The sequence below is a fragment of the Anabas testudineus genome, chromosome 18 (assembly GCF_900324465.2).
Source record: "Anabas testudineus chromosome 18, fAnaTes1.2, whole genome shotgun sequence".
In the NCBI taxonomy this organism is placed as follows: domain Eukaryota; kingdom Metazoa; phylum Chordata; class Actinopteri; order Anabantiformes; family Anabantidae; genus Anabas; species Anabas testudineus.
In genome coordinates, this window is record NC_046627.1 from 29,379,163 (window position 1) to 29,403,470 (window position 24,308).

Sequence of the window (24,308 nt, forward strand, 5' to 3'; positions counted from 1 at the left end):
ATACATATATATATTATTATTATAGTATTGTAAAGACAGTTTACACAAGTTATACAATTGAAATGGCATATTGCAACTTCTATAAATTACTGTTTAATTTAGACAGATTATTTCATCTTGAAATATTCTTTTTCTGTTTCACAGCACACGGCCAAATAAACCAGTCTAACAGTGGCATTAAAAATGTTTGAAGATGTATGAAACTAAAGATAATACATTAATTTAAGCTTCATTATAAGCCTCACAGAAACACAAAGGAACATATTTGTTAAAAATCTCCATGGCAGGCTTTGCCTTTTAGGTGGCCCCAGGCGAAGGTTTGTTACTGGGCCCCCATTGTTCCCCCCTCCCCACCAACACCACTACGGTCTATTAACTGTATATTTACCCTCTTTGCTTTAAAATTCCAATTAAGTACAGAACACACAGCAGAGAAAACAAAGCATTTTACTTAGACATGGAAACCAAACAGCACTGCTCTGCTAGTGTGTCCGCTGTGGTAGTTATTCAATGTGGAATATGTACAATACAGCATAAGCACAGTATAAATGAAAATAATAAAAGCATTTGAACTTGCATAAACAAACATTATCATGGACCTTAAACCAACTGACACACTATACAATTTTGACTTTCAGGGTCTCTGGTGGTCTAGTGTTGTCACAGTCTAACATAAGTAACTTCCAGAATACTCAAACAATTTCTTTACATACTTTAGATAGTTCATTAAAATAAAGGCTTTGTAAACAAGGTCACTTATTGTGGCAGGTTACTTTTTAAGCACATTGTCTCAAAGTTTATTATAAATCATACACACAGTTTGAGCAAATTGGGATTTGAAAGTTATTTGTGCAATCTGTCCTGAGTCCTTTTCCTGCAGCTCTTGCTGCACTGAGGTTCGATGCACCATCATATTCGACTTTTAACTGAGCACACAAAGCAATGACCTTTGCTTGTCTTGCAGTCCCTGATTTGCCACTTTGCTCTTCTCCACACAAGGACGCACTTTTTCCTTTGCTTCATTTTTGACCGAGGTGGCGTCTTTCGCCAGTTGGTGTAGGTGACTGGTTCTCCATTCGTCCACTCCCAGCGTCCTCTGCCTTCCCTGTCATTCAGGCCTTAAACAGTAGGAGGAAATCTTAGTAAGTATAACTTACATACTATAGTAATTCAAGTTATTGTTAGTGATGTTTGGGAAGAACATTTCATGTGAAATTGGTTATTTTGTACGTTTAGGGTCTGAACTAAGCTCTGACATTTCATTCCCCACAAGCTCTTGTGGAGACTACCATCACACAGCAGGAACTGGGAAGCGGCTAAAAGAACATCTTCCTCAGTGGAATATGGCCTAAGAACCTACAGGTGGTACTTTCAAAAAGCTGTATGAACAGCACTATCATCAGTCTACCAGGTGAGAAGTGTACTGAAGAGCCACTGAACTTATTTACTGTATCATTATGGTCCTCAGTACTGAGCTGGATAAGAGGAAGGGCCAGACCTGACTAATCCACATTCCATACCATTTGCTGTGGTAATCTACTGTAATTTCTTGCTCTTACTTACCTTTTCTTTTCCATTTCTTTAACAAAATTGCAGTAAAGTTATGTCCTATTAGGGATACATTAGAAACAGACATGGATTGTTGGGGTTTCTATAATAATAATAATAATAATAATAATAATAATAATAATAATAATAATAATAATAATAATAATAATAATAATAATAATAATAATAATAATAATAATAATATATCTATATACAGTTATATTTTGTCTTAAAGCTTACACTATAAAGTGCCTTATGATGACTTTTATTATGATTTGGCAATAAGAAATACCTATCCAAAATGGTTTTCTTCCACTAAAGTTCCACAGCCAGTCCATGTCATCTTTAGAGAGGACACTTGCTAGGCTTCCTCCATACCTGGAATAAATAATGATAATGAATGTCATCACTGTCTTATTTAACCTTTAACACATACGTGTTGGTTGGTGTGAACGCAGGTGTATTACTTGAACTGTACCTCTCCCTGCAAACTCTGTTAGCTGCGCTCCAGGTTACTTTGTGCTCAGTGCTGAGAATGTAACACTGACCACCATGAAAACTCCAGCCCTGAGGACACCTCTGAGCACTCACCATCTGTAGTTCAACAGGAGATGTGCAGACACGTTGACATTTGTGGGTAAACAAAAATCACTTTACTGATACAGTAGTAGTAGTATATAGTATTAACTTTCATCTCTATGCAGATGAGATCCAATTTTACATAGCCCTTTGTGCAGATAATCTAAGCAATAAAATGTATTGGCGTCTTTAAGTTTTGCTCTTTTACTGAGCAAATTATACCCTGACAAAAAATTGCGTGTTTCCATTGATTCTGATCTAGCTTTTCAGCCACATGTAAAGTACACAAGTAAAACAACATTGCATCATAAGACTTATAGAATTTTGCTAAGACAAACCCTTTTCTTTCTCCTATTGATGCAAATAAGCTTGACCCTGGTTTTATTACAGGTCCATTTCCACCTGTTGTGAAGCTGGAATACCTGATCACTTGGTTCCCAGGGCTTCCATGAAACACCATTACAGTGAAAGAGCTGATTGGTGGTTTGGTTATAATGCAGGAGTCCCATCAGTGCTGGAACACAATGCTTAGGGATGGAGTTATCAGCAGTAACCTATGGGCCACAAAAGTTATATTGAGTGTCACAGAAGCAGTGTGCACAATATGTTGGATACAACACTGTACCATGCATGGTAAAAAGCATCCTACAGTGCGGTAGATGCTTTAAATTATAGAAATTCTATGTTGGATCACTTCCTTTGGCAACACTAATGCATCTTGGTAGGGATGGCCAAAACAAAATTAAAAGGTCCACCCATTTCAAACCGAAATTGTTTGAAGACAATGTCAACCCAGGAGACAATGGAAACAAAGTGCTAACTCCAGATGGAGTTAAAATAGACAGAGAGAGCCTGGCAAAACATACAGTTAGGCCAATATTCCAAGAATCAGACAAGGTCTAGTGATTTTATATACTCACATGTCCTTTAGGCAGTCCAGACATCGTTCTCTGAGAATCCAGTTTGGACTTATTTAGCATTGCTGCTGCCTGCTGTTGTGCTCCCTTGCTAATCACACGGATATTTGCTTTTCTGCCCTTCCTCGCTGGGGAAGTGTCATCTACTACTTGCATTTGCATGATGCCGTGATACTGGGATTAAAGAAAATAAAGAATATAGGAGAATAAATTAAAGGTGAAATGTCTTGAGAGGTTAGGTGAAATTACTAGAAGCTGTTGCTGCTGCTTACGGTGTAAACTGTGTCTGTGCCATTGCGAAAAACTGATGAAGGAGCAATCTGAAAGATTTGAAAATTTGAAGAAAATTTGGTTAGAAAAAAGCTGACAAAAAGAAAAATGTCATATTCAGAGTAGGTAGTCTACTTACAGACTTTGGATTTCCCAAAACTCGGAGTTTCTTTTTAGAGAGACCTGCTTCAGGCGTGGAGATGCTGTCTCCACGGGTCAAGATGATTGATTCTGTGCCTAGGGGAAGTTTCTCTAGCTGAATAGATCCATGCTGGGGGTATGTGTCTGACAGAATCTCCTTACCTCCCAGGACAGGAGCCTGGTTCAAGCTGCATGGCCCTGTTAAAGTTGTCACATTAGTATCTATATAGATGGTATACATATGTATCTGTAAATATCATTTACATGGGTTTTTAATCAGATGGTTATAATTGGCTGGTGTATAATTTGGTTCTTTCATGTAACATTATTGAGGTGTAAAGCTGAAATTATTTTTACCTCTGATGTCTCTGATGGTGACAACAGCCGTATAGGTGTTGCCGATCACTGTGCCTTCAGGTGAGACAAGCTGGACTTCAAACATCTCCTCGGCTTCCTCAAGGTGATCCTGAATTATTTCTGCCTGCCAGCTCCTCTTTGACACCCCTTCAAAGACAGAAGCATCACTGTTGGTCCTTGTCTGATTTGTTGTGACATTTTCAGTTTTGTATGTTTTATCCTGCAGCACATTTAATTACCAAAATGAACTGTGGCTTTTGTAGCTATAGGGACAAAACACTGAAATGTTACTAAATGAGACAATAAAAGACAATATTAGCACAGGGCATCACTGGAGTTGGAAAAACAATCCAGCTGAGAGTTCTAGCTTAGTTTGTGAGTTATAGCCTCTAGGAAAGCCCAGATACTACTACTAATACAACAGAAGCATGAATTTAGACTGTTATGAAAAAGTACAAAATAAGATATTACATCAATGTACATTATATACTGTACTACAACAAAAACTGTAAATGTATGAGAATCGTTTTAAAAACAGCATGTAAAGAAAAGGTTACAAAGGTTAAAAGTGTTGTTTTGGCAACAGAATGGTGTATTTTCTTACTTTATTGAACAGTTGATTACATCTAAAAGTATTTTCTGACAATCTGTATAGACTGTAGAGTTACACTGTAGTCTAATGAGCACATACCTGGATCAAACTGAAGAAGAGTTGAAGGACTTATGAGGAAATCTTTGCCAGGTATTGCAGTCACTGCCATTACCTAGATACAGAAATAAGATTCAGAAATACATCAAATTTACAGCAAAAATAAAGTATCTGTGCCAATGTAGCCTGTAGAGTATACATACAAGTAGCAAGAAAAAGTATGTGATCTGATCTTTATGTAAGTCAAGAGTATAAACTTTTTAAGTTTGCGCCGCACAAGAAGAATGTGCTTATGTGAACCATCCCTGGCCAAAATGAGCTTTCAGAGGATCTACTATCAAAAATTGCTGAGGTTGATTTACATAATACTGGAAAGGGTTACAAAGTGATTTCAAAGACTTAAGAAATTCACTAGTCTACACTTAGACAAACAATCTACAAATGGAGACTGTGGCTAAAATGAAATCTGTCTTTAGGAGTGTCCAAGTCAGAGCCCAGACCTCAACCCAACAGAGATGCTATGGAACTACTTTAAGAGAGCCACACAGGAGACATCCAAAAAATATGATAAACCTAAAGCAATTTTGTCTGGAAGAATGGGCCAAAATACCTCCTGAACAATATGCAGGTCTGATCCACAGCTACAGGAAGCACCTGGTTGCTGCCAAGGGGGATGGTTGGTCAACCAGTAATTAATTCTTCCACTATCACTATAAGGTTTTTATGGCTGTTCTAAATAAACATTAAAGATTAGAATGTTTTTGTATTGTGTTATTATTTTAGGCACATTATATTGGTTAATGGTCTTGACTTTGATCAGATCACATTTTATGACAAATTAATGCAGAAACCATGAAATTCCAAAAGGTTCACATACTTTTTCTTGCCGCTGTATGTTTGAGAAGCTATATTAATATAACTGTGCTTATGTTGAATATATAAATAAACTGAACATGCATAACTCATCAGTTTCAATGAAAAAAAATGGCTGCTGACCTTGACAGTGATATATGAAGACTCTGCCAAGTTTCCCTTTCGAATGATTTCCAGTGAGACATGTCCCTCCTTCTCACACACAGAGTACTCAAAGTGAGACCACTCCACACTGGACCAGCTAAATTCAAGTCTACAGAGACAAGTTGGAACAGTTAAGACTAAACTATTAACTGAGGATGTAATTAAAAAAAAACAGGGTATTCATTTCTTACATATGAGTGGGTGAAGTGTTCCCTAAAGGATCAGCAACTGTAAACTCCAAACTGTCGGATAGAGACTCCCTGTCTGGATTGATAATATAGACCATTGTTCTCTTGTTCAGCTCCATCTGAGAAAAGTGCTGCAGCACAAAACCACCTGCAGCAACAAGGAGAAGACCTTTTTTTTTCTCTTTTTTATCTTTAGTTAAATTAAAACTTAAATTGAAACGTCAAACGCTCAAACCTGTAGTAATGTTTTCAAGGTAACCAAAGTAGGGGAGGCGAACGATGTGGAATACAAGCTCTTCTTCTCTGCTGTCACTATCTTGGGCCTTCAGCTCCCGAGATGACAGAAAGATCCCATAACGTCCATCAGGTAAAAGCTCAGCTTTCCAAAGAAGAAGCTGCGTCACAACCTTAGGAGGCGACTTATCCAAAGGCCTGATCTGAAATCATACTTACTTTGTGAATACATTTGTGCTTGATTGACAAGAACAAAGTAGATTGGACATCTGATTATCACAAATACACTGCCTGTCCAAAAAAACCACCTGGATTTCAATAAGCAAATAGGTAAGAGCCTCCCATTGGATTATTTCTGCATAGATGATTATTTTTTAGCTGGCAACAAGTTATTTAACTCTAACTGATGCAGTGAGCAGCTTCTCATTTCTTAAAAAAATATGTTGGAAGACACATCCTGTGGATGTGGAAAGGATAAGAAGAGAAGCGGGTGAAGTCACGCACCCATCATGCCTAGTGCCTGCCGTACAAGCTTGTGGGAGCTGTGCTGTGTGATCTGGTCAGTTGGTCAGGTCTAGGTTCAGCAACATTATGTGCCCAAAGAATGAAGATGATATAATCTCTCTTGCTGATTCAAGTCAGAACTCTGGCTTCAACTTTTTTGTGTTAACTGGGGGCTTTTAAGGACCTATCAATAGTTAATTACAATAGTCCAGTCTGGAAGCAACAAATGCATAGTCTAGTTTTTCAGCATCACTTTAAAACAGGATGCTCCAAATTTTAGCAATATTCTTCAGTTGGAAGGAGGCATTTCTAGATATTTCTTTAATGTATGAAATAAAGGAGATATCCTGGTCCAAGATACTGTAACTCTGAAATTCCTTACAGTATTACTTGAGGCCAATAGGGTAACAATATGATTAGACATTATGTCTATGATGTTTTTAGGACCTAACAAATATCCTCTGTCTTGTCTGAGTTTGAAGTAGAGAATTAGAGGCCATCCAGCCCTTTATGTCTTTTCAGGATGCTTGAAGTTTGATTAATTGATTAGTTTCTTCTGGTTTCATAGATAAGTATAGCTACAGCTATACATCTGCATAGTAATGGAAATGTATAAAGTGTTTCTGAATAATATTGCCTAAGGGGGACATATACTGTATATAGAGTGAAAAGAATCGGTCCAAGCACAGAACCCTGTGGAACTCCACAGCTAACTTTTGTGTGCATGGAAGACTCATTATTAATATGCACAAACTGGAATCTATCTGATAGATACAATTTAAACCAGCCACATGTTGTTCATTTAACCCCAATGATATTTTCCAGTCTGTATAATTACATGTTGTGAACTATAGTGTCTAATGCAGCACTAAGATCTAATAGGACAAAGATAGAGAGAAGTCTATGGTCCGAGAGATTGTTAGTGACCTTTACCAGTGCTGTTTCTGTACTATGATGTCCTCTACATTCTGACTGGAAATCTTTGCAGGTGGTGACATAATTGCTTTAAAACTACTTTTTCAAGGATTTTAGTTATAGTTACATGGAGGATGCAGTGAGTTGCTTAGTAGTAGAATCACAGTCAACCTTCCAACCGCAATGTTAACTCAGGAGACAACTACAGTGCATTGACACGAATGCCAACAGAGCAAAGGAATCAGCTACTGACGGTTATGCAGGTGAAAGTGTTATTTTGTTTAACTAACAAGATTAACATGAACAATATGACCTGGTGACAGATGATGAAAAAAACATCCGAGAAGAGAAGAGAAGGACACTCTTTATCACCCACCTGAATAGTAAAGAACATAGGTTCTGTATGCAGCCGCCCGTCCAGAAGGAACCCTCGATTGGTGCTGTCAGAGGCAGTAAAGGCAAATCGATCAATCTGCGATGGTCCCCCATCATGTTTATATGATATCTCCAGCTCCTGTATGTCTCTCTGAGTAAAGTTTGAGCCAGTGGTCAGTGTGGTACCCGCTATAAGCAGCCTGCCATACTGTGGGGGCTGCACAAGGACAAATGTCAAGGTGCTAGATGGAGTGTCTGGGTCAGACAGGGCCAGACAGTCAGGACCCATGATTGTGGAAGAACCCTGGGGTACTGAAAGGCCTTTGTTGGACAACAGAGTCGGCAGGACACGATCCACCATTTCCACTGTAATCTCGAAGCTTCCATTTCGGCTGGTTTTACCGTTACTCACAACAAACCTGCCAAAAATACAACCAGGAAGTAATTTCAGTAATATTTGATAGACAGATGTGGGTCAAAGCTAGACACTGGGCTATTACATGTGGTAATACAGCATTTTAAAAAGCAACCCTATCTCTAGTCACTTATTCCTGGGCAGGTTGCACAATAGCTTCTCAACTCACTGAAAGGCATCTGTGGGCGTGGTGGCTCGGTTGTCATGGACATATGCAACAAGGTTTCCTGCTATGTCCATCTGGCTGAAGGTGGAGATGGTCAGTCCAGGGTGCTTGATGTACTCTACATGTCCATGAGCTGGAGGTATGGTGATGACATACAGAAGCTCTTCAGGCTTGTCTGTGCTGTCTGTGGCTAACAGCACATCTGTGGTGAGAACCACACGATCACCCCTGCTGACATTAACTGGCCTCACAAAGATGGCAATATTTCCTGAAAAAACATTTAAAAGTCACAAGTAGAACATTTGATGCAAACCAATATTGAAAAGATTAAGACTGGATTTTTGTACCTTTCTCAAGATCTTTGACTGAGATGTGAAAGTGCTGTGAGGGTGATCGATTCTTTCCATCCAGCAGATAGAAAACAAACATATCCTGAGTTTTAGCACCATGCAGACCTGTGTGCACGTAGCGCAGAAGGTTCATGTCCACCATTTCCTGGGTGCACTTTCTCCCAGCTGTCAGTGTCACCCACTGCCGACCATCCTGAGACAGCATCAATCACAAGTAGGAGCAAAGCACCCTCAGTGTTATCCCAGTGTTTACAGTCACCACTTAGTAGTATTTCCCATGGGCATGGGAATTAGGAATGTTAATAAATTCCTAGTTAAATAAAATGCAGAATTCTCTTTTTTAGTTTATACAGGCAGGTGATCTTTTTTAAACAAAACTTTGCTGCAGAAATCTTTCATGTCCAAAAAGAAGCCTCTGATTAGATGTGATGCATCATGCAATTTAAATATATTTGAGTAGTTATTGCAGGTTGAACAACTGAATGTCCTCCCAACAGAGTGTTCTAATTACTTCCCACTGCAGGCGTTAACGTTGTTTTAAAGGAACACGAATTGTTTTTGGGCCGAATAAAGACAACCAAAAACAATGAGCTGAAAGGTGATGAAACGTCAATTAAAATGATCAGTGCACATGAGGAGAACTGCAAGATAGCTGATATTTTTCTGTTAGAGTTAGCCATCTAATATTTTAAACTTAGATGGCAGTTTCTGTCATCCAGGGTGTTTATTCATTAGAAATTATGGTTAATTATTAGTAAAGACAAGATAAGATGTGTATCTCTATGAATTTTATGTTATTTCACTAACCTTAAGCTGAAGTAGACCTTGGGTAGGAAGACTCTCAAAAATGTACATGACCTCTGAGGATGTAGTATCGCTGTCCTGTGCAAATAGTGTGAGGCTGGATATCAACCTAGTCTCTCCTGGCTCCACCTCCAGTCCACTGTTCCTAAAGGAAAGAAGAGTGATTCATTTTCCACATTAGTTCTCTACATCACTCTTATAATTACTCCACTTAAATTAAACTGTAATGAAGGTGTTAGTCCAACCTTATGATACGGGGCTCCTCATCATTGACTGGTAGCACTTTAACCATCACCTGTCTGTGGAGGTGGTGTCTGCCATCTGTTAATCTAATGGTAAAACTGTCCTGCATATTCTCTGAGTCATCGTGCTTATATATTAGATTCATCCCTGCAAGCAAAAGATGAAACACAGTTGTTTTAGTAAAAGGTTCACAATTTTTGACGTCATTCTGCTGTGTTCTGTTCTGTTTTGAATGGTGCAGTAAGTCATCCCATAATACATGAACACAACAATATAATAATATAGTACCATTAGTTAGATCTGTCATGGTAAAGTCGACCGCATTTGATTGGGCACTGGCCTCTCGTCTTCTGTTGCCTGGATTTTCACTGGTGTGGTTAATGATGCTGCCGTGCTGAGGGGGTTTAACTACGCTGAACAGCAGGACATTCCTGGGGACATCCAGATCCATGGCATGCAACATGGACGAGTCCAGCTGCTTCATTTCTCCTTCTCGTACCTCATCACAAGGGGACACCAATGAATATAGGATTGTCTTCTGTGAACAACATGATGGAAGAGTGTCTCGGTCTCCAGACCATCTGAACTTACTGTGATATTCTGAACCACAAACTCTGGGATCTCGTCATTTGTTGGGTTGATAATGATGTAGAAGGGCACATGGGCAGAGCTGTGTTTTCCATCTGACACGCAGAGCATGAACTGGTCAGAAGTGGGTTCCATCCTCTGGTGTCTGGACTGTACGTAGTTCACGTGGCCATCAGTTAGGTCTTTGTATGAAAATGAAGCTGGGAAGAAGTAGGTTAGACACAAAAACATGTGGAGTTACTTTTGGTTTCACCTATGTGATGCAAAAAAAACCATAGTGCTTACCTATGCTAATGCCCATGTTGCTTTTCTCAAAGCCAGGACTGGGTAGGACGTTTTCAACATAGCCAAATTGGGGTGGAGAAATCAGACTGATCACCAGCTGGTCTACGACAGTGTCCGCATCAGAGGCCTTCAAATGAAATGCAGTTATTGGGGCAGTCCCACCTTCATCCACCTTAAAGATGTCTCCTACAGACAAATAGGAACATTTTTGCTAAAACATCATGATTAAGTTCCTGTACCTACACTAGTAGCGTGCACTAGAATAAATAAAACGTGTACTTTTACATCTTCTTCCAGTCATTTATTAGCTTAACCTGTTGCAGTTTTAAAATGATTTGAAATTATAAGTTGTGTATAGTAAATGTACCATTGTTGTGTACATGTGTGGTGTTGGTTTCTTTGCCACTGTGTGATGTCATTTACTTTACATTGGAATGTCAACAGAAGACAAAGAAGAGGCAGAAATGGACCACCTGTTTGTAGTGAAGGTGCCTGGCTGTCCACAGGAAACACTGTGATGTGGAGGTCGTACACAGGCAGACTGTCTTGCAGATGAGTCGTGCCTCTGGTCCCAATGGGATTTCTCCCCCCAGCATTTTCTGTCCCTCCATCAGAAATGACAAAGGTGATGGTGTCATGGCGAGGACTGAGTCCAATCTCCAGCTCTAAAACCACAAATATAGAATCCGAAGAACTCTTAGAGACTCTTAACTCTTCAAAATAAACAATCAAAGAACAAACCAAAAAATGTCATGGAGCAATTGATGACAACTTTCTACATGGTAAAATAATTTGTCCTACGTATGATTTATATTCCAGTTTCCATTGTCTACCTGTGTGTTTGTAAGTGATGATCCCTGCAGTAATGTCTGCCTGGATAAATCGATCCACCACAACGCCACTCCGGAGCACCACGCCGTGATACGGCTGCCGTGCGATTAGGAAGGCCAGGGTGCTGTTGTCGCTGTCTACATCGGTGGCATAGATATACTCTACTGTGATGACTACTTCCTGTCCCTCAGCACAGCTGAGAACTGGTTTCAAACCAGCAGCCAACACTGGAATCTCATCATTGATTGGCATCACCTGGAAATAAGCGAGTCAGGGAGCAAGAATGTAAAAGCTATTAAAACTAGATTCTTTTTGTTATTTTCTCAGATATGAGCAGTTACTGTACCTCCACACGCAGAACAAAACTGGCTGAATTTATGCCATCTGTTGCAATGAATTCAATGTTGTCCTCTACAGTTTCTGAGCTGTCGTGCTTATACCTGTAAACAAATACCAGACACAATAAGGGTTTTATGAGTTAGGAGACAAATAGTTTGAAATAAAGTCAGACAATTAACAACATAATAACACAGTACAGACACTGAGCTGTAAACGGTTGAAACTGCTATCTACCAAAGATATTGTTCAAAAAAGCTGACATGTCTGTTGAAAACAGCTACATGACATTCGTGTTAAGACGACAGGGTGAAATAGGTGTGTGTTGTTTGGCTAATTTGACATGAATGAAGTAAGATGTCTGACCTAACTTTAAGGCTTTTCAGGTCTTGCACAGTAAAAGCCTGGCCTAGTTTCAGGGACAGGCCATCTAGCTGCAGAGCTCCATGTCGTGGCTCCCTCTGCAGCTCCACCTGCAAGGCTTCTTCCATGGAGTCAATGTCTGATAGCAGCAAGTGTTCAGGGCTGAGCCAGCACTCCCCTCCCTCCTCTACAGTCATAGGGTTGGTGATGACCTGAAACACAACATATGCACACTTTTCTCTATATGTCCTCATATCAACATGCAATAAAAAAGATAGAAATGAGAAAAGTTTTTCCACCTGTGGCGGCTGGTTGTCCACTGGCATCACAGTGACATTAAAGCAGATCCCAGTGACTGTTTTGCTGACATGGTTGGTTACAGAGAGAACAAACTGAATGTACTGAGGATAAGGGCCAATGTCCATGATAGGAGGCATGTAGGCTACTTTCATGAAGTTCACTGCATGCTAGAAACAAACAAACGAAAAAAGGTTATTTTGGATATGTCACTCTCACTACATCTACAGTACCTATAATACTGTGTGTTTCAGAATAAAAACTAAAAGACAAACCTGTGTGAAGAGTCTCAGCACAGGTGCATTGGAGTCTTTAGTGAATTTGGGTATGCTTTCCACCAGAAACAACCTTCCTGCATCAGGACTGCTGCTCATCAAAACAGAAGCACGTGATTCAGACTGTTCAATATGCTTCTCCACTGATGATGCTGAGGACATACTGACCTGTGGGGACCGGTGTAGAAAGGTGGAGTAGTAACTGTGTATGTCAGCTCACTGTCTGGGGTCTCCTGGTCCACAAAGTGAAGCTGTTGCCGTGTTATGTGGATGACATCTGTTTCTTTGATCACAAGACACCGGCTGGTTCCAGGAACCTCTTTTGGGGACTGGTCTGGGACAGGTTCTATATGCACTATCACAATCTGGAGAAAAAAATGAATGATCTGTATGTCTTCTGCAGTTGCTGGTTTGATCAGGCAGAACCTAAACTAAAGTAAAACTCACAACTCAACCCTGTCTTTAAATATAACTAAACTGTAATCACAAAAACATTTTTGTGGGGATTTTTCAGTCAAAATACGTGGTCTATTTTTTTCTATCTTACAACATCCACATTTTTAAGTCCAACATTCCTAATAATGTGTTTAGTTGCTCAGTGCAATTGGTTAAAGTCAGCTACAGAACTGTATTGAAACTGAAACGAAAACACGATATTGATCTAACCCTAACCAGAGTGCTTCTCTTGCCTAAACCTAATTTGACACAGGACTCAAACTTTGTTACTTTTAGTCAAAAATGTTGCACATCATATTTATTATATGATTATGTTTACTGCAAAAACATATCCACTTTGCAGTTTCACTGCATAGAAATGCAATTTCTGAAAGGCTTATGATAGCATTTTTCTATGTTTCATGTATTACAGTCTCCTCATCAGTCCACACAGATTAGATGTTTCCATAGAAGCCTGAGTGATGTTTAAGTCACATGAATAATGTATTTCACCTGTTAGTTGTGTTTTTCAATACATTATGTTTAAAGCTACATTCCTTAAGTAACTTACTACATACCTTAAACTATTTGTTTCTGTTACCTACTTGAGGCTCTGACAGATTGGGGGGGTCATGGAAATCAGACAGCACCACTTCGAAGGAATCATCAAACACCTCATTCCCAAGGTGCCGATAATAAACGATGGAATGAAACAGGTCCTTCTGCAGGAAGTGGCTAACAGGATAACCTGGTTTAAAACGAACGCAAATGTGACGTGATGTGGTTAAAAACTAGCTACATGTAAAAGGACATTTGAAATAGGAATGTTAATTTGGCTGACCTGTGAGTCCTGGCCCTGGAATCTTCATAACCTCTCCTGCCTGAGGGAACCGGGTGATGTTAAAGAGGATGTAGTCGTCACTGGAGTCCATGTCTGAAGCCTGGAGGGTTGAGCCCCTCAGCAGAGCTGTCTGGCCCTCGGACACCTCCAAAAGCATGTTGGTGATGAGGAATGGAGGGCTGTCATCCTTAGGGAGGATCTTGATGGGAAACTTGTGCCGGGTCTGATGGTGACCGTCTGTGATGCGGAAGATGATGAAGTCTTTGGTGGAGTCGCTGTCGTCATGGTGATAGCGAACAACACCTGCTTTGATGTCACTCACAGTGAACATGAAACCCTTTCCACCTGGAAGTCCCACATAAAGAATTTTTTTAAACTTTTTTTTCTCGCATTTAGTTTATTTTTTACAAGAAAATCACTTTTTTATAAATGGGTTATGTTTCTTAATACCGACCAGTGGAAGTCTCTTTAGTTTAACCAGGTCCCTTAATTTGTATTAAGAAAGAGTATTTTCCCAAAATGTTATTTTAAATATTTCATAAATGCAATACAAATACAAATACAAAGTGACTACTCACAGGACTATCAGGCTATTATGCAGTAGTCATTTAAAGCAGCTTTCATAGTTGTCTGTTTTAAAAGCTGTCAGTCAGCAAGGCAGCTCAGTTGCTAACTGAACAATAAATAACCAGTTATTTTTATTTGTCATCATGCCCAGTAATAACTTACTATATGTGCAAGTCAGTGAATGAAGCAACACAGGTAATAGGCTGGTCTCTCTGGCTATCAAAGCCCTAAAAAAATCAGTAATGTACAGTGCATTTTCCTCAATTTGTTATGTTATTCCAAAATGGATTCAATTCATTATTTTCCTCAAAATTAAGCGACAAATACTGCATAATGACAACGTGAAAGAAGTTAAAAAACATGAACTTAAGTATTCACAGTCTTAGCTCAATACTTTGTTTAATCAACTTAATAACCAATTATAGCCTCTAGTCTGTTTGAGTATGATGCTACAAGCTGGAACACCTTTTTTTGGGGCAGTTTCTCCCATTCTTCTTTGTAGAACCTCTTAAGCTCCATCAGGTTGAATGAGGAGTGTTGGTGCACATTTTCAGATCTCTCCAGAGATGTTTGGGCTCTGGCTGGACCACTCAAGGATATTCACAGAGTTGTCCCAGAGCCACTCATTTGTTATCCTGGTTGTGAGCTTCACAAAACATCCCCACAGCATGATGCTGCCACCACCATGGTTCACTGTAGGGATGGTATTTGCCAGGTGCTGAGCAGTGCCTGGTTTTCATCCAGACATGACACTTGACTTCAGGCCAAAGACTTCAATCTTTTTTTCATCAGACCTGAGAAGCTTGTTTGAATTCTTCACTTTGGCAAACTTTCACTAAGAAGTGGTTTCTGTCTGGCTATTGGTGCTGCAGAGAGGGTTGTTCTTCAGGAATTATTCTCTCTTCACAGAGAAACGCTGGAGCTCTTTGGAGTGACTATCGGGTTCTCCCTGTCTAAGGCGCCTCTCTTGATTGCTTAGTTTAGCCAAACTTCTTCCATTCATGGATGATGGAGGCCACGGTGCCCATTGGGACCTTCAATGATGCAGAAAATTTTCTCTACCCTTCCACACATCTGTGCCTCAACAATCCTGTCTCTAAGGTCTACAGACAAATTCTTGGACATCATGCTGTGGGGCCTTGTTCAGGTGTCATGTGGACAGGTGTATGCCTTTTCAAATGATGTCCAATGAACTGAATTCAAATCCGTTGGTAAAAAATTCTCAAGGATAATCAGTGGAAACAGACTGTCAATACTTAAATTAAATCCATTTTGGAATAAGGCTATAACATACCAAAATGTGGAAAAGGTAAAGCACTGTGAATACTTTCTGGATGCACTGTATTAAGGTATGTGCTATGGCCAGATTTACTGTATAAGCATGAAGTTAGAAGAGATAATCAGAAGAGGAATTTTTTGTCTGTGTCCATTGGAAGTTGTACCTCTGACTGTGAGCTGTCCATGCTGCAGGCCATCCACACTGATTATCCGAACAGCATTCAGGTTGTCATTGTCCACAATCTGCAGTTGCTCCCAGGTTATTGGGCGAGACTGACCTTCTAATAGGCTGAGACCTATATGGGAATTGTAGAAAACTACACTTAGCTACACTTTAAAAACTATTGAGTCAGTGTTGGTTCAATGGAGCACCTACACAATACTGGGTTAAATTTACCCTGCATCACCATTGGGCCTTTGGATCAAAAGAAATTACCCTTTCATGGGTAAATCTCTAACCTTAGGACTACGTAAAGTAAAGCCAGTATTATGCAGGTGCTTTATTGACACTGGTTTTAATTTATATATTATAAGTATAAGTATTATATACTTTTTATTCATAAACATTTCTTTGAGTTTTGTATCTGTCCATCCAATTCATATGCAGTTGTCCAGTGCTGACATTTTAGGCTGCTTTTGTCTCCACCGACAAATATCTGCCTCTACTGCATATGTGCACATTGTGTGACTCTCTCCACCATCTAGTCTTTACCTTTGTCTCTCTGCTGTAGGAATCAGGTGCATTGCTCTAATTCAAAGTTTTGGACATTTCTGATGTGGCAGTGTTATCATACCCATGTTCCAGGACACTCTGGGTGCATTGGTGTCTGCATTCCTTACGGACATGTGGACAGTCATTGAAGGACTCTTCTCAAAGAAAAAATCATAAACCTCAAATTCCACCTGTATTGAAAGGCGACAGAAATCTTCAGCTTCTACTGGCTTTACCAAAATTATTGCTTACACACTGGCTGATAAATATAAGGTATGAGACAGAATGTTACCTCGTAATTCCTACGTTGGCTGTGTGAGGAGTTTGGAGGCTGATATCCAATGAGCATGTCATTGAGATCCAGCCATGTGAAGGAGGAGATTGGACGAGTTTGGTCGGACAGATGGGTGATGAAACCATCCACAGGAGGTTTGGTAATATTAAAAATCAAAAGCTGTTTGGGAGTTTCTTCATCTTCGGCATCTAGTGTAGCAGTGGACAGTGGAGTGAGGATGAACTGGTCTACTTCCAAGATAAACATGGACATGAATGATGGTTTCGGAGGTTGGTTGGGCATTGCACCGAGTATCCGTATTGGGATCCAGGCCTGTTCTGACTACGGCACAGTATAAAAAGAGATAAAATTCACAAAAGTAATATTTCAGAGGAATCTGGGCTGACGTAGACCATAAGGTAAAGTAACCAAATGACTGGTACCTTATATGTGCTGCCACTTCTTGTGTCTCTGAGGTCCAAGCGGATTGCAATGTAGTCTATATCTGGAGATGGTGGTTGTATGTGATGATACTTCAGCCCCATCACCAGGAAGTCATCACAGGGAATTTTTGTGAACTTCACTAACTTCAGACCCTTCAGGCAATCTTCCGATTTACACATAGCCCTGGCTTTGTTATCTGAATAATAACACAATCGTCCCAAAACAAAATTTTTAACATTCATTCTTGCTTTACCTAATGAGTGCAAGAGCAACATAAGGGGATGGCAACCCTGGTGCTAGAGAGCTGCAGCGCTGCTTGTTTTCCAATTAACCCTGCCCTTCCCACTGTTGATTACCTGGATCAGGTGTGTTTAGCCAATCAGAAGCTGTAAGTGCAGAGACAACTGAAAAAGAAGCAGGGCTGTGGCTCTCTAGGACAAGGGTTGCCTACCGCTGAGCTATACAGTTACACACTGAATTGGTTCAGTGTTTAGATGATGGAAAGCTATTTTTCCAATAGTAATGGTGTGCCACATGGAACTATTCTGACTCCAGTTTACAATTACTTTATACCAATTTAACATTGTTCATCCTAATCAGTACATTGAAGTGCATTTATATGCTTATGACACAATTATTTCTGTGAAGGAGAAAAGGAAAGTCCACAAAAAATCCTCATCTTCAGTTTGTCTTTGATGCTTTTGACTTCTTAATGTTGGAATCTTTAAAAACTGACAAGGCCAGATACTATACAGTCTTTTCTACATCTTACAGTGTCCCTGAATGTCTTGTCATTAAACCTTAAATAATTACTATGTCACTGTTGCTCAAGTGTACAAGTACTTTAATTTAACTTTAATATTTCTTAAAGGCTGACTGTTTAACCCAATAAATTAAATGTCAAACTACATTAAGTTTTCTGTATAGAATTGGACACTGTCTTCAGATACATGTCTTCAGCTGTATTACCATCAATGAAGATAGACAGATAATTAAAAAATGTTTTTTTAATGATCTGTTATCCGTTTATATTAGTAAACCTGCATTAGCAAACATAATGTGCAATTGGAAGGCAGAAGCCATGTTTGCTGATGATAGGCCTCCATGTGTGTCTTTCTTTTAAAAACATGGTAACTTCCATTTGTGTCCTTTGAATAGCATATTTTGACTGATGTTTAAAGTTACTCAACATGTAATTTGGAAATTCCAACTTAGTGCCCCCTATTGGCAATACTGGGAAATACAGCGTGGTAAGCAGCCACTCCCCAGTGAAGCTGACCTGGACAAACATCAGCTTTCACACGTCAAACCTGCGCTAGACCAGAAAACTAGTGCCGGTTTGACAAATACAATTTTTGCCCAAGAGGTGTCAGCTAAAGTATATACTCTATTTCACAGTATTTCACAGTAATTTCATAGGTTACCTAGCTGCTGACGTAGGGGGATGAAGCTTTCTGGTTCATCCCCTCTCTTGGTAGCTTTCTCTGGCTCGCCAGTGACCAGTTGGCCTAGAGCTGGTAGATGGGTCTCATGGCTACTAAGATGAATGTTACACTCCAGACTAGACCTCTTCTCATAGTGGAAGGACACTACATTGCCATCGACAGCATTGGAGAGGCCGTAGAATTCAGAAACTTCCAGGGATTTGGGGCCAAGCTTTATAATGCTGCATTCAGGTTCCAGGATGTCCACATGAAGAGAGAACACCTCTATGTGTGTCTCTGTCTCTGTAAACCTGGCCAAAAATATAGGATGATCAACCTACCACCACAGCAAGAACAAGAAAGGGAGAGAATACATGCATTTCCAATTTTAATGCTTTTCACCTGTACAGTCGCAGCTTGATAGTGTCCTCTTTTAACAATGGACAGCCATTGTGGACATACTTCACCTCATCAGTCAGATAGTGGCAGTCAAATACCTGGACAAACAAGAGCAAAAGGGAGAAAAATTATCACATAATATAAGTAGGTTATAGTACAGTACAAACTACCTGGATTTTTAATATATAGGTAATATTATATAATATTCAATATATAATACTTTCAGGCAAACAGCTCTTATTGAACACTGCACAGTAATGCTGTCCATCCACCCATTAAAATAAAATGTATTTGAAATAACAATAAAATGAACTTATAAGTGCAATCATATAGTTAGATTTTTAAACACTCTGAAGTAGCTATAATAACAACTCAGCAGTAATTGAAGGTTTAAATGCTGTGTCTCTTCCCTAGTTGTGCTTCCTCCTCTTTGTCTCCCTCTCTCTCTGTACTTCTGCAGGTATCCTCGGCCTTGGAGCTGTATATCTCCAGAATCCGGTCAACCTGCCCAATTTTCTTGCTGCTTGTTGTTGTTGTTTTTTGTTGCCAGCTGTTCTTTTCTCTCTTCATTTACCCAAACCAGTTGAGGCAGATGGCCGCCCACCATGAGCCTGGTTCTGCTGGAGGTTTCTTCCTCTAAAGGGAGTTTTTCCTCTCCACTGTTGCCTAATACTTGCTCAAATGGGATTGTTGGGTTTTCATATTTTTTGCAATTTGTTACACAATTATACTCTGTAAGATCTTAAACCTTACACTGTAAAGTGCCTTGAGATAACTTTTGTTGTGATTTGGTGCTATACAAATAAAATTGAATTAAATTGAATTGAATATGTGTGCAGAATACACATATTTCATAGCACCTTAATGGAATCGACCAAAAATGGAGAAGCACTGAGCTCTTGTCATCATTACCACCACACGTACATGGCTTCCTACAAGTTAGTTATCAAACAGTGCTATGAAAGGGCATGCTGTCACACATGCCTTCAGACTATACAACTTGGTTTTAATACACATGATGAATAGTTTGGAACATACATGGAAAAGCATTTTGCCATTACCTGGGGCAAAAGTTTTCCCACTCGTTGAGTTATAGGCTCATTTAACACCACCTCCACCTTGCATGCATCCTTTTGACGGGGAATATGGAACTGCAGGTCACCCTCATCAAGGTAGACTGACTGACCCCGTTTCACCTTTAAACCTTTATTGACTTTGACTAGTGAACTGTGTGCTGAGCAGGTCATTCCCAAAAGAAACACTGGAAGTAAGGCCCGGGCCAGTGTTTGACCCTGTGCAGCCATCATAAGTCTGTGTCCTGAACACACTTTAGTGGTAGACTTCAGTAAACCAAGCAAGGTTCCTAAGAAGAAGTTACATTTTCCTCTGATAGATCTACTGCATGTGGCTGTGAGCCGTCACCAGTGCACATGATGGGTAAAGACCTGTAAAGAAAGGAAAAGGATTCAGTCTGTGACATATGTACATACAGGAAATACCAGTGATTTACATATGAGTGAATTCTGTTTATATTCTCATGCACAACAACTGTTTTTCAAACAGGCTGTAAGACAAGTTGATGTACATGCTGCAACCATTTCTTAGTGACAGCTGGATACACTTTAGGCTACTTGACAGAAATTGGATGCAGAGTAAAACAAAGTCCAACTGCATGCCAGAGATGAGAGTAGATCACATTTTAGCAGATGGCAGCTTGTCTAGTGTTGTTTTTACTGTTAATTGACTGAATGTCACTTTCAGTGTAACAGTACAAGGGCCTCAGTAAGCCTCTTGGTAAAGATGTGGACGACCTGCGACTTAAGTGAATCCCTGTGGGGAGGCACTGGATGAAGTGGGAGTGCTGGGAAAGGTCCTAATGTTAAGCTGCTTGGGGCACTCAGAGTCTTGGGCCTGTTTGCAGTTGATTCCTTTCCTGTTTTAGAAGAGCTTCATGTTACAGTTGCTATATAATACTTTATATGTGTGCATATACAAGCACCAACAAAAGCACACCCTAGTCTGTACCAGCAGACCAACACTGCTGGTTAAACAACTGGAATGTGCAATTCTTCCTTAGTTTTTGCAATTGTAACATAAATAATAGCATCAATGTGAGTTCTTAATCACCTCCAGACATGTTCCAGGTCTCTTAATGGCATTGTGCCTTGTTCTGTGCTTAGTCTGTCAGGAAATATGTTCATTATGAACAAATGTTGCCCTTTCCCTGAGGCGCTCTCTCAAGTAATGACATGACCCTTTACATTTAAAGAGTCCCCCCAACATACTGAAGGCCTCTCTCACTGCAGAAGACTAATCTCTGCAAGATTTACAATAATTAGTAAAAGAAAGAATGAAAAATGAATAATAATCCTTAAAATTTACTTTACTTTTATTTTTTTAATGTACAGTAAGCAAAGGTGAAGGTCATTCTTCCTTAATTTTACAATCACAGCTAGTTGGCTTATTTGCTCCTAGCACCTAATTCCTTCTTTCTCCAGAGGCTCTGTAAAGTTTCATTTTATCTCAGCCCGGATTCCACTGAGGATGTGTAGTGAAGCTGTTTTGTATTTGAATGCAGGTTTTAGATGTCACCTTGCCACATTCCTTCAACATTTGTCTAGGCCACCTAACACAGACCTCACACAGACAGCACCTTGAACAGAAAAGCACCTTATTATCAGCCTGTGCATTGGAGAACATGTTATAGCCTGCCTCCTTGAACAATGCCTGTGCTGGGGGAGTTGATCTCATACAAGAAGCTGAGTGTGAAGGCTGTATTTCAAATCATCATCTCCATTCCAACTCAGACTCTGTTTGAAGTAAAGATCTGACATTTGATTAAACTTTATTGTCATTGTGCAAAATACAAAGATATTTAACCAAACGTGCAATGCAAAGAAGCATTATATACAGACTTATTCATGTCCAAATAAATTAATTTTGGTGACTTTTATGCTATAACATCACAAAAATGCAGTAAAAAACATTGATTTTTGGTTATTGGTGGGCAGCAAAATAACTGTAATCACTGATTCACACATTGTAAACAGATTAACTAACATTAGCATACATTTCTGTCTACATGTCAATGTGAGTTCACACAAAACGGGGGGAAAATACAAACAGTTGGGAAAAGCAAATTATTTTGCAGTTCACATATTAATTCGATCCATTTTAAAACTGTAAAATATTGATTAGTGCAGCTTTCCAACTTTAAAACAAATTTTAATCAGTTTGTGTGTGTAAAGTACAGGAACAATTGTCTTTTTGTCAGCGACAGATTTGTCAGAAGTGAGATGCAGAGTAAAACAAAGTCCGACTGCATGCCAGAGTTGAGAGTAGATCACATATCAGCAGATAACAGCTAAAATGTTTTTCTCAGTGTCACAGTACAAAGGCTTTAGTAATATCCCTGTAAAACATGTGGATGTAAAGTGAATCCCTGTGGGGAGGCAGGAGATGGGAGGTGGGAGTGTTGGGAAAGGTCCTAATGTTAAGCTGCCTGGAAAACTCAGGACGTCTTGGGCCTTTTTGCAGTCTTTTCCTGTTTTGGCAGAGCTTCATGTTGCCATACAACATAATGTCAACATGAGACATCCACGCAAGTTGTTATTTCCTGTCATGCTGGATACTGTGGATTTAGCCCCCTGGATAGACCACCAAGCACACCTTGAGTCAACCTCACATGTTGGACACGTACTGTTTCATCTACTGGCATGTCATCTCAGAGAACACTCAGCATCTGCTCAGTGTCAAAACCAGCAGCTCTAATGACAGACCACATTTAAATTCCTTCAAGCTTGAGGTAGTGCAACATGCACTCCCTAATCCATGCCTAAACAAAACATCAGTGTTGGGTGGCATGGTACTACTCTCTCTAGCTGGGCCACATGCTCTTAAAGAAGCATTTCACAAATTTAACCAAGAAAGATCAGTTTACTCCAAGATAATATAATGAAATGATTTGGCATGTTTTTTTCATTTCAAGGTTAACAATAAAAAATCATAAAAGTTCAATAATACCTCATAATTGTACACTCACAATATGTAAACCTTCCATAATCCAGCTGAATTTGAGCAGACCACAAACTAGTGATGAACACAAAGCACACAGCTGTGAGGGAATGTAATGTGTCATGTAACAAGTGGTTTTGCTCCTCCACAGCTGGGAAAATGCCTGTTACATCCATTCACAGCAGCACCTTCTTGTTATAATGTCAATAATGACAGGGCTCTTCAGCAACTAGCAGCTTTCAAAGAAAGGGGAAGAAGAAAGCATTCTGCTGAAAACATAAGCAACTAACGTTTAGCCAGCGTCAAGCCGCGTAGTCCAGCTTCATGCATTGGTGCATTTTACACATACAACAGCATGATTCACCTTTAAATACACTATTACAGATGATGCTGGGTATGGCTATGTTTAGGAGAAATTTAAACTGCAGCATCACTACTGAAAACAAGGACTACCAAAGTAATGGTAAGTCATGAGATAGAGGGAAGATAAAGAGAAGGATGGTGCAAATAAGATAAGAGAGGAGTGGAAGATTAAATCCAAGCAAACATCTTATTACAATGTTCCTGAACAGGAACTCTCCCCAGCAGAGTGCTACACATTGATTTGAATGCCTTACCTGAGGTGCTAATATCAAGCGCTGCCTCTGCTTCTTCTTCGTCTTCCTCCTTACCTGGCTGCTGTCTCGTGCTTTCAGCAGGCACTACCTTTTGACACAATGTTTCTCACTCCTCAGTGACAAACTCCACCCCTGACGGAGTGAGATGAGCAGAGAGGGAAAGAGAGGGAGGGATCAAGCAGAGGCAGAGGCAGAGGGCAGGAAGAAGCGACTGGGAGACGACTTCCTTCTCCTCTTGTTGCTGCTGTGGGGATCAGTAATTGGAGCGGAAAAACCTGAAGACAAACACTGGGCTCTGAGATCAAAGTCTTGGTCCAAAGTGCCTGGTGGTTTGTCATTACTGAACAGAAGCGGGGAAAGATAAAAGGCTTAACACGTCAGTAATGTGAGGAGAGAAAATGAAATGTGGAAAAAAAAAACCCACAGAGCACAAGTGTGACTCGTACATCTGTAAGAGCAGAAGATGTGAAGGGTTATGGGCTCCTGCTGTTCGCCTTTGTAAGGCAACACTGTGTTGTCTTGGAATGAGAGGCCTTTGTTAAGAACTCTAACTTCTGACACTTTCCCGCTGCTTCAACTGGGTTCGGTTTTTATTCTTCTGCCACAGATCTTAGCCCAACATTTTGGATATACCGTAAAAAAAAACAACAAATGTC

The 24,308-nt window shown here is 39.8% G+C and overlaps 1 protein-coding gene across 2 annotated transcripts; it reads right to left on the bottom strand.

The window, feature by feature from the left end:
- On the bottom strand, nucleotides 1-24,308 carry frem1a (Fras1 related extracellular matrix 1a). Of its 2 annotated transcripts, XM_026353208.1 has the most exons (37): nucleotides 23,653-24,297; nucleotides 20,083-20,466; nucleotides 19,025-19,119; nucleotides 18,623-18,933; nucleotides 17,198-17,394; nucleotides 16,773-17,096; nucleotides 16,563-16,671; nucleotides 15,933-16,064; nucleotides 13,924-14,268; nucleotides 13,688-13,830; nucleotides 12,816-13,012; nucleotides 12,648-12,738; nucleotides 12,375-12,542; nucleotides 12,079-12,287; nucleotides 11,723-11,816; nucleotides 11,379-11,631; nucleotides 11,019-11,210; nucleotides 10,546-10,731; nucleotides 10,264-10,460; nucleotides 9,961-10,171; nucleotides 9,675-9,819; nucleotides 9,433-9,574; nucleotides 8,623-8,818; nucleotides 8,279-8,543; nucleotides 7,696-8,113; nucleotides 5,902-6,103; nucleotides 5,670-5,814; nucleotides 5,458-5,587; nucleotides 4,504-4,576; nucleotides 3,813-3,959; nucleotides 3,454-3,653; nucleotides 3,317-3,364; nucleotides 3,048-3,218; nucleotides 2,550-2,681; nucleotides 2,027-2,142; nucleotides 1,841-1,926; nucleotides 1-1,118 (listed from the first exon to the last, which is right to left on the bottom strand). In XM_026353208.1, exons 2-37 carry the CDS (start codon nucleotides 20,326-20,328, stop codon nucleotides 910-912), a joined length of 6,525 nt encoding a protein of 2,174 aa, XP_026208993.1. In that variant the 5' UTR covers nucleotides 20,329-20,466; nucleotides 23,653-24,297; the 3' UTR covers nucleotides 1-909. The 2 variants fall into 2 exon arrangements, with proteins under 2 accessions (XP_026208993.1, XP_033182675.1); XM_033326784.1 differs by lacking the exons at nucleotides 1-1,118; nucleotides 1,841-1,926; nucleotides 2,027-2,142; ... (14 more) ...; nucleotides 9,961-10,171; nucleotides 10,264-10,460 and having other exon boundaries at nucleotides 10,584-10,672; nucleotides 23,653-24,308.

What these genes read in the sequence shown, in the direction of transcription:
- frem1a (XM_026353208.1), bottom strand. Translation starts at nt 20,328, where the DNA reads ATGATGGCTGCACAGGGTCAAACACTGGCCCGGGCCTTACTTCCAGTG. An exon ending in CCAATCTGTCAGAGCCTCAA is followed by an intron (nt 13,013 to 13,687) that starts GTAGGTAACAGA and finishes TTTTTTCTCCAG; the next exon opens with ATTGTGATAGTGCATATAGA. An exon ending in CATGACAGATCTAACTAATG is followed by an intron (nt 9,820 to 9,960) that starts GTACTATATTAT and finishes TTTTGCTTGCAG; the next exon opens with GGATGAATCTAATATATAAG.